Here is a 10,623-nt window from a genome sequence, read left to right as displayed (position 1 = left end):
TTCTTCAGCAGCTGAAATAATTAATCTCCAACATCTGAACTCCTTTACTTCCTCCACTTCTGCCTTTCTAGCAGACTCCAAATCCAAAATGCAATTATCTGCGCTAAGGAAGCCCCATGAAGCATCTCTGGCAAACTTCCCACCCTTTCATCTTCTTCCTCCACTGACTCTGTGAGCAAGACAGATCTCTTCTTCATCAATGAAAGCTGCTTGCAGAAGGATGCCTTCTTCATGCAGTGTGCCTGCCCAGAGTGGGAGAGTAGCCCTGGGCAGCTCAGGGCTCAGGGGGTGAGTAGGTGAAAGAGTCAGTAAATTTTGATTAGGAAGCTGATAAAATGTATGGCAAACTGTTCCTCTGGTTTTGTTTTCTGAGAGGGGAAGAGAGCATGTGGTTGTTGGAAGAAATAAAATAATCAGCTGTCAACCTGCTAAGGCTAATTGTGGATTAGAAACCAGCAGCTAAACCCAAAAGCAAATTTCCCAACCCAGGATTGCCAGATTTGCATGCAGGGGTGTAAGCAGGATGAGTTTCTTGACACCTGGGTCTGACACCTCCCAGCAGTGCTGGGCTCATGTCACACATGCCAGGGAGATGCCAGATACCAGAACCAGTGCACAGTTGGCAGGACTAAGTTGCTTCACAAAGAGGAGGGGACACCAACCACTGGCTGCAAAGCCCCAAGCTGTTCACACCTCTCTCATTTCATCTACCCTGTTTTGCTCTTGGAATGGCAGTACTCAGCTGATGTGGCAAACCAGCCTCTGCAGGGTTAAGGATGAACACATCAGCCCCAGTGATGACGAGTAGGAGAGAAAATACAAACAAGGAGTCATTAATTAAGGTAAGAAGCTGGGAGCACAGACTGCAGAATGCTAATCAGTCTATAGGGAAGGCTGCATGGAAAGAAGCAATCAAGCTCCTTCAGCTTTAATTAAATCTAACTCTATATCAAGGATGTGACATCTTTGCTTCACCTCTGCTTTTGAGCTGAGAAACCAGATGAAGCATGCACGTGGTTACTGGGCAGACAGGAATTCCCTCCTGGCTCCAGAGCCTTCCCAACCCAGGCTCAGTGTCTGCCCTTCCTGCTCATGTGCTCCCCAAAATCAGGGCTTAGCACCAGGCAGAGCTTAGGGAAGGGGCCTAGAGCTTGCAGCCACTTGTCATGTTAAATGCACCTTCTCTTAAAGGTTTTCCTTGTCCTCTCTGTCCTATTTTATTTATGCTCCACTCCAATGTGCATCAGTTCTGACCTGATCTGCTTCCTTTTCAAGCTGGGAGCAGGAGGAGCAGGATCAGGAGTTAGACCAGCTGCATCTGGACAGGAACAGGGAGCATACAGCTGTGGTGCATCACTGTTCCTGACTGCTGTTCTCTTCCCCCTCTGATGCTTAAGGTTGTGTAGTGAGTCTTCACCTGTAGAAATGATGTATGCATTTGTGTTGCCCAGAGGTTGCCAGAGGCTGTGTGAGCTTGCCACCAGCCATGGCATGATGTGCAAAGGGTGGCTGTAGAACTTGCTGTCCCCAGGAAGGTGGGTAAGGCAATCTGAACATGTTTCTGAAAGGCATCAGCTGTAGAGTTGTGACAACCACCACGAAGGGAGGGAGGTGGGAAAATCATAAACAGGGATAGAAGGTGAGGGAGGCTCAAAGTGCGGAAAGCAACATCAAGCATTTGAATGGAAAAAGGAAACTCATTTACAGAACAGCTCGTCAGCTGCCTCCAGCTGTCCTTGGAGCTCAGCACAACAGTTTCAGCAAGCGTTAGAAATACCACGTCACCTGGGAATTTAAGAGTGGGCAGGACAAAGCAATAAGGAAAGATTTACGCAAACAGAAGTAGGGAACAGAAAGAGAAGAGAAATAAGGGGGAGAGCGTGGCTCTGCTCACGCACATCACAGCTCTGCAAGCTGCCTGATGTTACCCAGCCCCACTGCACAATGCCTACAGCACTGACAGTGTTGGAGGACACTGCTGGGACCAAAGCACCTTTACTTTTGACACAACCTCCAGCACCACACACAGGGACAAGTGAGAATACCAGCAAATTCTGTAGACCATGCAGGGCTCAGGACACCACTGAGGGGGCTGCATAGCCTCCCACAACTTTGCATTTGATGCTGCCTTATGCTGGCAATTGCCTCCTGATGATGATGTCTCCTCTCCGCTCTACCAGCTAGCATGCCCCAGTGTGAGTTCCCTCACAGAAAGGCAGGAGTGTGGCCCTTCCAAATTTCCAGGCTACAGAGTCTGCCATAGCATCCAGTCCTTGTGCCTCCACCTGGTCAGCCCGTAGGGCTTTGCTGGGAGGGTTATCTCCATGCACATGCTGGCTGTGGGCAGTGGGGTGTAGGGAAGTGAACTGCTGAGGAAGGAGAATGATCTGCCTTATTCAGGGCAAAGATATTCACCCTGAAACCTACAGCATCACAATCTCTAATTGTTTCCCAGCTTCAGTCTGGAAATATGTGTGTCCCACAATGTCACTGCTTTCCCTAAACACTTTTTGCCAAGCTTTCCCTCTTTCACCTGCTCTTAAGAAATTATGGGCACAGATCTGCCTCATGTGAAGAGTTACATACTCAGGCTCCATACAACTCTAATTAAATGCCATACGTAATTAAGGAAAAGGAGGACTGTTGCTATCGCTTAAAGTTTACCATGAATATTGAGCTGAAGTGATGGCAGGTTTCAGACATGGCTACAGGATAGTAAAGGAGGTGGCTGAGGAGCTCTGGGGGATTTGAACTCAGTTTAGTGGATCTAAATGAGCAAGCTTATCTCTCACTGCCAACATAAAACTATCTCAGTGAGGATAAGGTATGGGCCTGATGATCCTGGAGGAAAGAAAACCCCTGCAACGTGGTCAGAAACTGTGATGCTAATGGAGATTTATTTCTTGCGTCTCTAGCTGCATTCTAGGGTTTCTTCCTGGTCTTGTCCAACAGCATCAGCAAAAGCTCCCAGGCCAGAGGACTGAGGCTCAGGGCCTCTGTTTGCATTGGTGTACAAATAGGGTCTGTCTTGCTCGTACTTGCAATTCAGGTGACATCACACACTTTGTGTCCCCATAACAAAGCTGTCTCATCCAACAGATGGTGGCCTCAGGTGGCTGCAGTCACCTGCAGCACAAGGACTTGGCACACTGGGAAAGCTGAGTATTCTGCTTGTTTCCCCTTCCCTCTCCACTCAAGTCATGACCATGTGACAAAATGGGAGCTGTGTGATGTCAACCACATGCTCAGACCTGGCTCTGCCAGGCACCACAGACAAACCACAGCACTGCAGAAATGCAAATCCCACCAGCTCCCTCTCTCTCTCCCTCCCACTATGCTAAACTGATCAAAGGCCTTGCTCAGACATTGTTTTCTTGGGCTTCTCTGGCAGCCTCATGATGCAGAAAAATTCTGGAGAAAGCTGCTGTGGGGCTGGAGTCTCAGCATAGTCAAGTGATGCTCACCCCAGCTCCAGAGCAGCGTGACATTACTGGGGTGGGGAAAAGGCTCCTGCCAAAACAAGAGTGCCAGCACATTGCTTCCCATATCCCTCATACACTTTCATCCACCCTTTTGCCCTCTGCTTGTAGCGCCTCACTTTGCACTGCCTTCCCACCACTACTTTCTGTCCCTGGGGCTGGCTCCCACCCAGCCCCACACATTTCTCATTTGTATTGCTCCCCCTCCACCATGTACTCTCACCATCCCTCTCCTTCTCTCTACTTCTGTCTCCTTTCCCTTAAACACCATCAGTGCTGGATTTGTATTAAACCTCTTAGCTTTGCTGCTTCTGTATACTTCTGTGGTGTCTGCAAAGTCAAATGAAACAACTGCAGCCCTGCTAATGAGCCTGTGGTCTGATGGCTCATGCAGCCTACACAACCTCCAACTCAAACTGCAGAGCCCCATGTGCCACAGAGATTGTATCCAACACACAGCAAACACGGCAGAGGAAGGGGAATGACCAGCTTTATTAAGGTCAAGCAGGGGAGAAATTCCAGCAACTTCTGGAAATGTGATTTCTTGTCTCACCCTGCCATCCCTGCAGCACTTCCCACTGTCAGGCTGGGAGAATTCTTGGTTCTGCTGCAGAATGTCATTGAGTTGCTGCCACAGCCAAAGGCTCCTCCTCAGCTGCTCGAGGCAGTGGAGACAGAGCAGGGGAAAGTTTTTCTCCAAAATTGACATGGGTCCCACAGCAATCCCCCAACAGTGGCCACCTTGGAAGATGGCCTAACCCCTTCAGTAACATTGGCCACATGCCCTCTTGGAAGCCCTCTCCACCAGGGACAAAGGAGCACTAAGGAGAGAGGATTGAGATAAGTGCACATGGGTGTGATGGGCCCATTTCTTTCTCCTTTGTCTCACCATGATTGTCACCTGGCTCCACAGCTCATTTTGCACTTGGCTACTTTCTTCTGCTTTGGTGACAGCCATCAATTCACTCACCATTATCATCATCACATCTGGCCAACTGAGTAAATAATGCATGTTGGGACTAATATCGCTGAATAACGTCACTGCTCAGCAACAGGCCTTCAGCCCCAGAAGGAAAGGATGAAACTCCAAGTAATAAGCAAAGATCAAAGAGGAGGCAGCAATCCCTCAGGAATTTGCAAAAGGCAAACAGAAGTAAGAGGGGTGGATCAGGTAGAACAATGTGGTGAAAGGAGTTACTGGGTTTGTTTAGGAAGAACTGAGGATGGTTGTCAGGAAAGGTTTCTGAACTTCAAGCAGCTCTAGGAATTGGGCCAGCATTCTACAAGATCTGCTTTCAAGAGCTAAAACCAGGTGAGACAGAGCTCTAGGAATCATCCTCCAGTGAGTACTTCTGGTGAGGCAGGGTAGAGAGAAGGACTGGCCAGATGGTGGTTTTTTCCTTGAACAGGTTCAGAGGGGAAACACAGAGATGTGCCCGCACATAAGCCTTTCCATCATGCCTACAGTGGCATAAATCATTTGAGTGCAGACAGTGACTGCTGTGCAGATTGTGTCCTTGAGCTGTTGACACAGACAGCTGACTTTCTTGTACACCAACCAGTGTAGCAAAGGTCCTTTGATCTGGATGCAGGGGCAAGGGAAGGGGACAGAGGTGGACAAAGGCTGCCCCTGGCACATGGGCAAAGAAGGGCATGTGGGCAGGGTATAGTGAGGCTCTCAGGAAGAGAGGCTGCCAGCTACTCTATTTCAGACTGTGAACTCCACCCATGCTCTGATGTGACCTTTACAGCCTGGATTTCCTACCAGGATATTTTCGTTTTGGTTGTCTCCCTCACAGAGTTTCAAGTCATTGCACAAAATTAGCAAGTTAGGAAGTTGGAAAATGGAGTGCTTAAATCCTGTTGCCACCCAGTTCACTTGGCATCACATTGACATGTCCGTCCATTCTGCATCTTTTTGGGTGGATTGTGAGATTTCTAGATGAATGATGTGGGTCAGTGAGTGAAAGTGAGTGGGAGCAATGGGTTTACCATTGCTACAGGATCTTTTGGTGGCTCTGCTGAATCTGTTCCCCTCTGCCTCACATTAGTTGGCCTGTTTGGAAACAGAGTGGCTGCTCACTGGCTGAAAAAATATGTTTCTTCACTTCGTTAATCTGTAGTGAACAGTCAGAAACTCCTGAGTTCCTCTTAGAGGAGTCATGTCTAGGGAATGGCAAGCTGTTGCCAAACTTTCCTCCTCCAGTATCTCCTTCTGAATAGAGACCACAGAACCTTGTAACTGCTGAGTTGATCCTCTGCCATGACTGGCACCTTCATGGTCCTTCTTCCTGGTGTTCTCTGGGACTTCGATCACCTCAGTGTTGCCTCTATAGAAACTTCTGATGCTGTTGGTGAAACCTCTGTCCACACTGACCATATGATTTTTCCTTCCAACTCTCTTCTTCTTCTTCCTAGTCTTGTTCTGGAAGAAGAGGCAGGTGAAGACCTGCTTGAAATGCTTGCGGAAATGCTTGGAGATGAGGGCATAGACAATGGGGTTGAGGCAGGAGTTGGTGTATGAAAGGCAGTGGGAAACCAGACGGCAAGCGTAAGTGGCTCGGTTGAATGGGAAGTGACCAAACCAGAAGCAGAGGATGACCAGGTGGTGGGGCAGCCAGCAGAGGCAGAACAGAATGGCCACAGCCACAATCATCTTGGTGACCTTACGCTTGGACTTCTGGGTCTCTGAGATTCTTTCTATGGGGTCTACGGAAGTCCACAGGAACTTGACGGTCCTAGTGTATGCCAGGGTCACCACGGTCACGGGCAGGAGGTATCCAAAGACAAATGTGAGGATGTCCAGAACTTTTCGGTGCTGGTCCTCCCAGATGGGGACACAGATGGGCACACCATGGTAATGGATTAACTGGTAGTAACTGAGGTAAGGCCCTGCGAAGAGCAGCGACAGTGACCAGATTGCTACCATGGCCACTCCTGCATTTTGGGAGGTGCGGAGATCACGGGACTTCAGTGGATAGCGAATGGCCAAGTACCTGGCAAGGAGGGGAAGGGGAAGGAGATCAAACGTAGCATGTGTGAGATAAGGTATTTTTCTTGCCCTGTGGGGCTGCCATCTGTGCATCCCTTCCCATGCAGCCACCCATCCCTCCCCTCCCACACCTCTTGGGAGTGAGGGTTACTGTGAATTCACAGCAGTATCAGCATCATTTCAACAGTGGGGCTGGGATCTCCATCAACCACTCCGCTGTGCTAGCTCAGGACAAGTAAGCAGTCTGCCTCTTGAACCAGGGCAGAGTATAGGAGCAGGACTCTACTGTTTCCTCTCAGATTTGTTGCTGCCTAAGGGCTTTGCCTGCTCTTGGTTATGCATGGTGGGCACTCCTCTTTCCCAGCTGAGTGCTGGTTGATCCGGCTAAGAGTTTGGCTTGATGGAGGGAGAGGGCATGGTGAGCTGGCTGTGCTGGCTCTGCCTGTGGGGACTCCAACCTGCTTCTTACAGTACACCTGACAGGGTAAGGAATAGCCTTTCTCCCATTCCTTAGCTCAAGGGTGGCAAACACATTCTCTCTGAGCTGACAGACTCAGGAAAAAGGGGAGACTTACCTGTCAATGGAGACGGCAGCCAGGGTAAAGCTGCTGGCATACATGGTGAGGTAGATCAGGAAGTGCACAGCCTTGCAGGCAAAGGCCCCAAAGAGCCACCCATCCAGGGTGTAAATAGTGGCCTGGAAAGGGACACAGCAGATGATGAAGCACAGATCGGCCACAGCCAGGTTAAGGATGAAAAGGTTGGTGGTGGTGTACTTGACTTGGCCATTCTGCAGCAGCACAGCCTGCAGCAGCACAGCCACCACCAGCCCATTCCCCACAGTACCCACGAGGAAGATGAGGGAGAAGATGATGGGCACAATAATCCCTGCCGCTTGAAGCTCCAGGCTGTCAGAAGAGACATTCCATCCCTCTGGCATCTCCTCACCTGACTGTGGGGACCTGCATGGGGAGAAAGGAAGAAAGACAATGTGCCTGATCCCAGCCTTTAACACCCACATTTTTCCCAGAGGTGCCAATCCCAACCAGCTGGTCTTCATGACATCACTGGCAAGAATGCTGTTGGGATCAGTCAGCTGATACCTGCCTGGCTTGAGCAGAGCTGAAGCCCCTTTCTCCTGCTCGGATTGACATCCCCATCATGGCATCTCCTGTGCTCCCAGCTCCCCAGGGGATCGCTGCTGCCGTGCCACCTGGACTCTCCTATGTTCCTCCTACAAGCCCAAAGCTGCTAAACCTCTTGGGATTGCCTGCTTTGGCAAGTCTAAACCCTGGCTGGTGTTCAGACAGGGCTAGACCACAAGGCCATGGGGAAGGGGGCTCCCATGGGCTGTAAGTGGTCCTGGCACACTCAACTCAGGGCTGTGCCACCTCCATCTGCAGGGATCTGATGCCTGGATCACACTCTACAGCAGCAGTATCCTGATACCCTTTCACCATGAGGAAACTCCTTAAGCTGGGGCCACCTCCACTCAGGAGCTGGCTTCACCTTGTTCCCTGTGCAGTAGCTATGCTCCACAGAGGAAAAGCAATTAGAGGCACCTTTTCATGATACTGAGAGGTGGTCATGGACTAGATGGTGGCAGCTATGGGAGGAGCTGCCTGAAACACATGATGATCATTATGAAGAGTGTGTTATGACCACAGCTCAAGGTATTGTGATTTGCTGCAAAACTTCTCCAGCACTGAGTAACACTGTGCTCAGGCAGGGAGTGCCAACAGCCTATCTCTGAATGAGCCTTCCTCGTGTTGTGCTATCACTAGAACAAATTGTACTTTTCCGAGCAATAACTGAGGGGGAAAGACACCATTATCTAGCTACTGCTGACATGCAATTAGCTTGATTTTGAGTCATGCAAGCTCCTTCACCCCATGCTCCCCCATCCCTCAGCTTACGCCACTTCTGTTTCCCAGATCCTCTGTGTATCCCACCAAAAGACTTTCCCTGCCTCTCTGGCTCTTTGGTCCCCTTTGTCCTACTGATAACTATCCATTTGGGCCCATGTGATCCCCACACTGGAGCAGAGGAGGCTGGTCTCCCTCTGGGCATGCATGGGAACCATGTCTCTACTTAGGGAGCCTGAGACCACTTCTCAGCTTTGGAAGCCGGCACTCACCTTTTCGAGGAAGGTCTGGAGCTTTGTCGCTTGCTCGGGGGATACCTCCGATCCAGCCCAGGCAGCGGTGGCAAGGAGGATGCAGGCTACCAGAGAGTTTATCCAGGCAGTTTGATCACCCCAGTCACTCCTGCCTGGTGCTCCACTGCCTCCCCCTGCCTGCCACTGTCTCTGCTCTCTCTCCTTCTCCCCTTTTTCCCTCCCTCTTCCCTTGCTGCTGATCCATAGATCTCTGTTCGGTTTTTTTTTCCCCTTCCTCTGAGGTTGGGTTTGAAGTTAACTCCTCTCTGCCCAGCTTTCCTGCAGGTTCAGCTGCTCCTTGCTCTGGAGAGGAGGGGTTGGCAGAGAAAAAGCCCACTAGTCTCTGGTGGGAGAGGGAGGATGGAGGGGGAAAGGGTTCCATAGACCCCAGTGGCCACCTCTCAATGTTGGTTGTTCAGGATGTTATCCAACACCTCCGAGAAACATGAATATTCTACCACAGCAAGCCTTATCCCTGCCCTGTCCCTGGGATAGGGCCCTAAACCCTCTGGAGCACGAGCAATTAATTGATATTACTAGCTGTTATTGATTTTTTGTAGAATGGCACTGAGCAGATTGTAGCCTCTCCCACAATGTCTGACCTGGGGAAGGAGAAAGTAGGCTTTGGTTTTCCATCCAGCCCAGATCTGCATGCCACCAGTGTGTAGGGAGTAAGAACAAGCCATCCAGGGAGGATATCTCCAGAGGTTCAGCTCTGTCACAGCTGCCCGGGACAGCATGGGTGCTGGCTGATGTGCCAAGAGACAATAGTGACCCACACCAGCCTCCCGCCCCACCTGCCGTGTCCACCCTGGTGACAGAACCTGTACCCTGAGGACTTCCAGGTTTGCTAAGACTGAGTGCAGCTTGGTGATCCTTTCCCAGCAAGACTCAAAGGCCATCAGCTTCCCTTTGCAGGGAAGATCCTGGGTGCCTCTTCCAAGGATCGAGCAGGATGGGGAGAAGGAGGTTCTGGCCCCTTCCTCTTCGCAGCAGTCCCAATATCCCTGTTGGCGCAGTGGCACCCCTTGGCCTGGCAGAAGGGATCATGCAGCCTCTGCATCCCACATGCCCCTATGGCAGAAGGGAGGGCGGTGTCCCCGCCAGCTCACTATCAGCCACTGTAACCAGGGAAAAGGGGAAGGCCATGCCTTGGGACTTGCTGATAACACAGGGGGTGCAACAGAACACAAGCCTGCAGTCTGCCACAGCCTGCCACAGTGCCACTCACCATGACGGGTCCACACTGCAGGTACCTCCTCTTCCTCCTCTGCTTGCTCCCATCGCTGGGCATCCCACGCCAACTTCCAGCTCTGGAGGAACCCCAGGACCTGCCACTGATACCATCCAGCACTGCTGACTCCACTGCCCACCTGCGTGGCCGCCCCTCAGCCCCAGTGCGGCCCTACAGCCTCTCGCTCTCCCCCGAGGATTATCACTACTCCCCCAAGCCTCGGCACCTGCGCCCTGGGCGGCTACGCCGGCTCCTGGGCTTGGCCTTCGACCCCTTCTGGATGGCAGCTGAGGAGCCCTGGGGTCGCAACAGCACCATCCTCGAGGAGAACCTGGAGTCCATGAGCAGGGACCTGGTGGAGGGTGCTGGGCGCTACCGCCGCAAGCTGTGGCGAGAGGTGGAAGGGCTGGAGCTGCCCACCCTGCTGCCCCCTGTCCTGGGGTTGCCCCCCGAGCTACCAGGAGCCCTGGCCCGCCACCTGCGGCAGTGGCTGGTGGAACAGGCTGCCTGCCGCCTCACCTCTGCCTGGGTCGACCTGGGACCTGTCTTCTGGCCTCGCTGGGTGCGCCACACCACTTGTGAGACCGGGCCCCCTGGCTGCTCCTGGCCCCCTGGCATGACCTGCCGCCCCTCACAGCTCACTCACATCAAGCTGCTGGCCTGGCACTGCTGGGTCCCCCAGCACTCCGGCCCCCAAAACTGCACCTGGCGGCAGGTCCCCTACCCTGTCGTGACTGCCTGCAAGTGTTCCTGCCGCTGA

The 10,623-nt window shown here is 51.9% G+C and overlaps 2 protein-coding genes across 2 annotated transcripts; one reads left to right on the top strand and one right to left on the bottom strand.

Annotated features, from left to right (window-relative positions):
* Positions 1-2,911: 2,911 nt before the first annotated feature.
* Positions 2,912-9,902, bottom strand: GALR3 (galanin receptor 3). Its single transcript, XM_071550075.1, has 4 exons — positions 9,861-9,902; positions 7,047-7,433; positions 5,625-6,475; positions 2,912-2,952 (listed from the first exon to the last, which is right to left on the bottom strand). The coding sequence occupies exons 2-4, from the start codon at positions 7,409-7,411 to the stop codon at positions 2,912-2,914; spliced, it is 1,257 nt and encodes a 418-aa protein (XP_071406176.1). The 5' UTR covers positions 7,412-7,433; positions 9,861-9,902.
* On the top strand, positions 9,859-10,623 carry LOC139669385 (noggin-like). The gene has a single exon (XM_071549859.1). The coding sequence runs from the start codon at positions 9,862-9,864 to the stop codon at positions 10,621-10,623; it is 762 nt and encodes a 253-aa protein (XP_071405960.1). The 5' UTR covers positions 9,859-9,861.

The sequence above is a fragment of the Pithys albifrons genome, chromosome 3, assembly GCF_047495875.1.
Source record: "Pithys albifrons albifrons isolate INPA30051 chromosome 3, PitAlb_v1, whole genome shotgun sequence".
Classification (NCBI taxonomy): domain Eukaryota; kingdom Metazoa; phylum Chordata; class Aves; order Passeriformes; family Thamnophilidae; genus Pithys; species Pithys albifrons.
Note: the sequence above shows the minus strand (reverse complement) of the source record. Positions and strands in the feature narration are given on the sequence as shown.

Excerpts from the sequence above, each read along its gene's own strand:
- LOC139669385 (XM_071549859.1), top strand. The coding sequence starts at position 9,862 with ATGACGGGTCCACACTGCAGGTACCTCCTCTTCCTCCTCTGCTTGCTC.
- GALR3 (XM_071550075.1), bottom strand. The coding sequence starts at position 7,411 with ATGCCAGAGGGATGGAATGTCTCTTCTGACAGCCTGGAGCTTCAAGCG. Across the intron at positions 6,476-7,046 it reads GCTGCCGTCTCCATTGACAG|GTACTTGGCCATTCGCTATC; the intron begins GTAAGTCTCCCC and ends CCTCCTTGCCAG. Across the intron at positions 2,953-5,624 it reads CATGACTCCTCTAAGAGGAA|CTGTTGGACAAGACCAGGAA; the intron begins CTCAGGAGTTTC and ends CTTTTGCTGATG.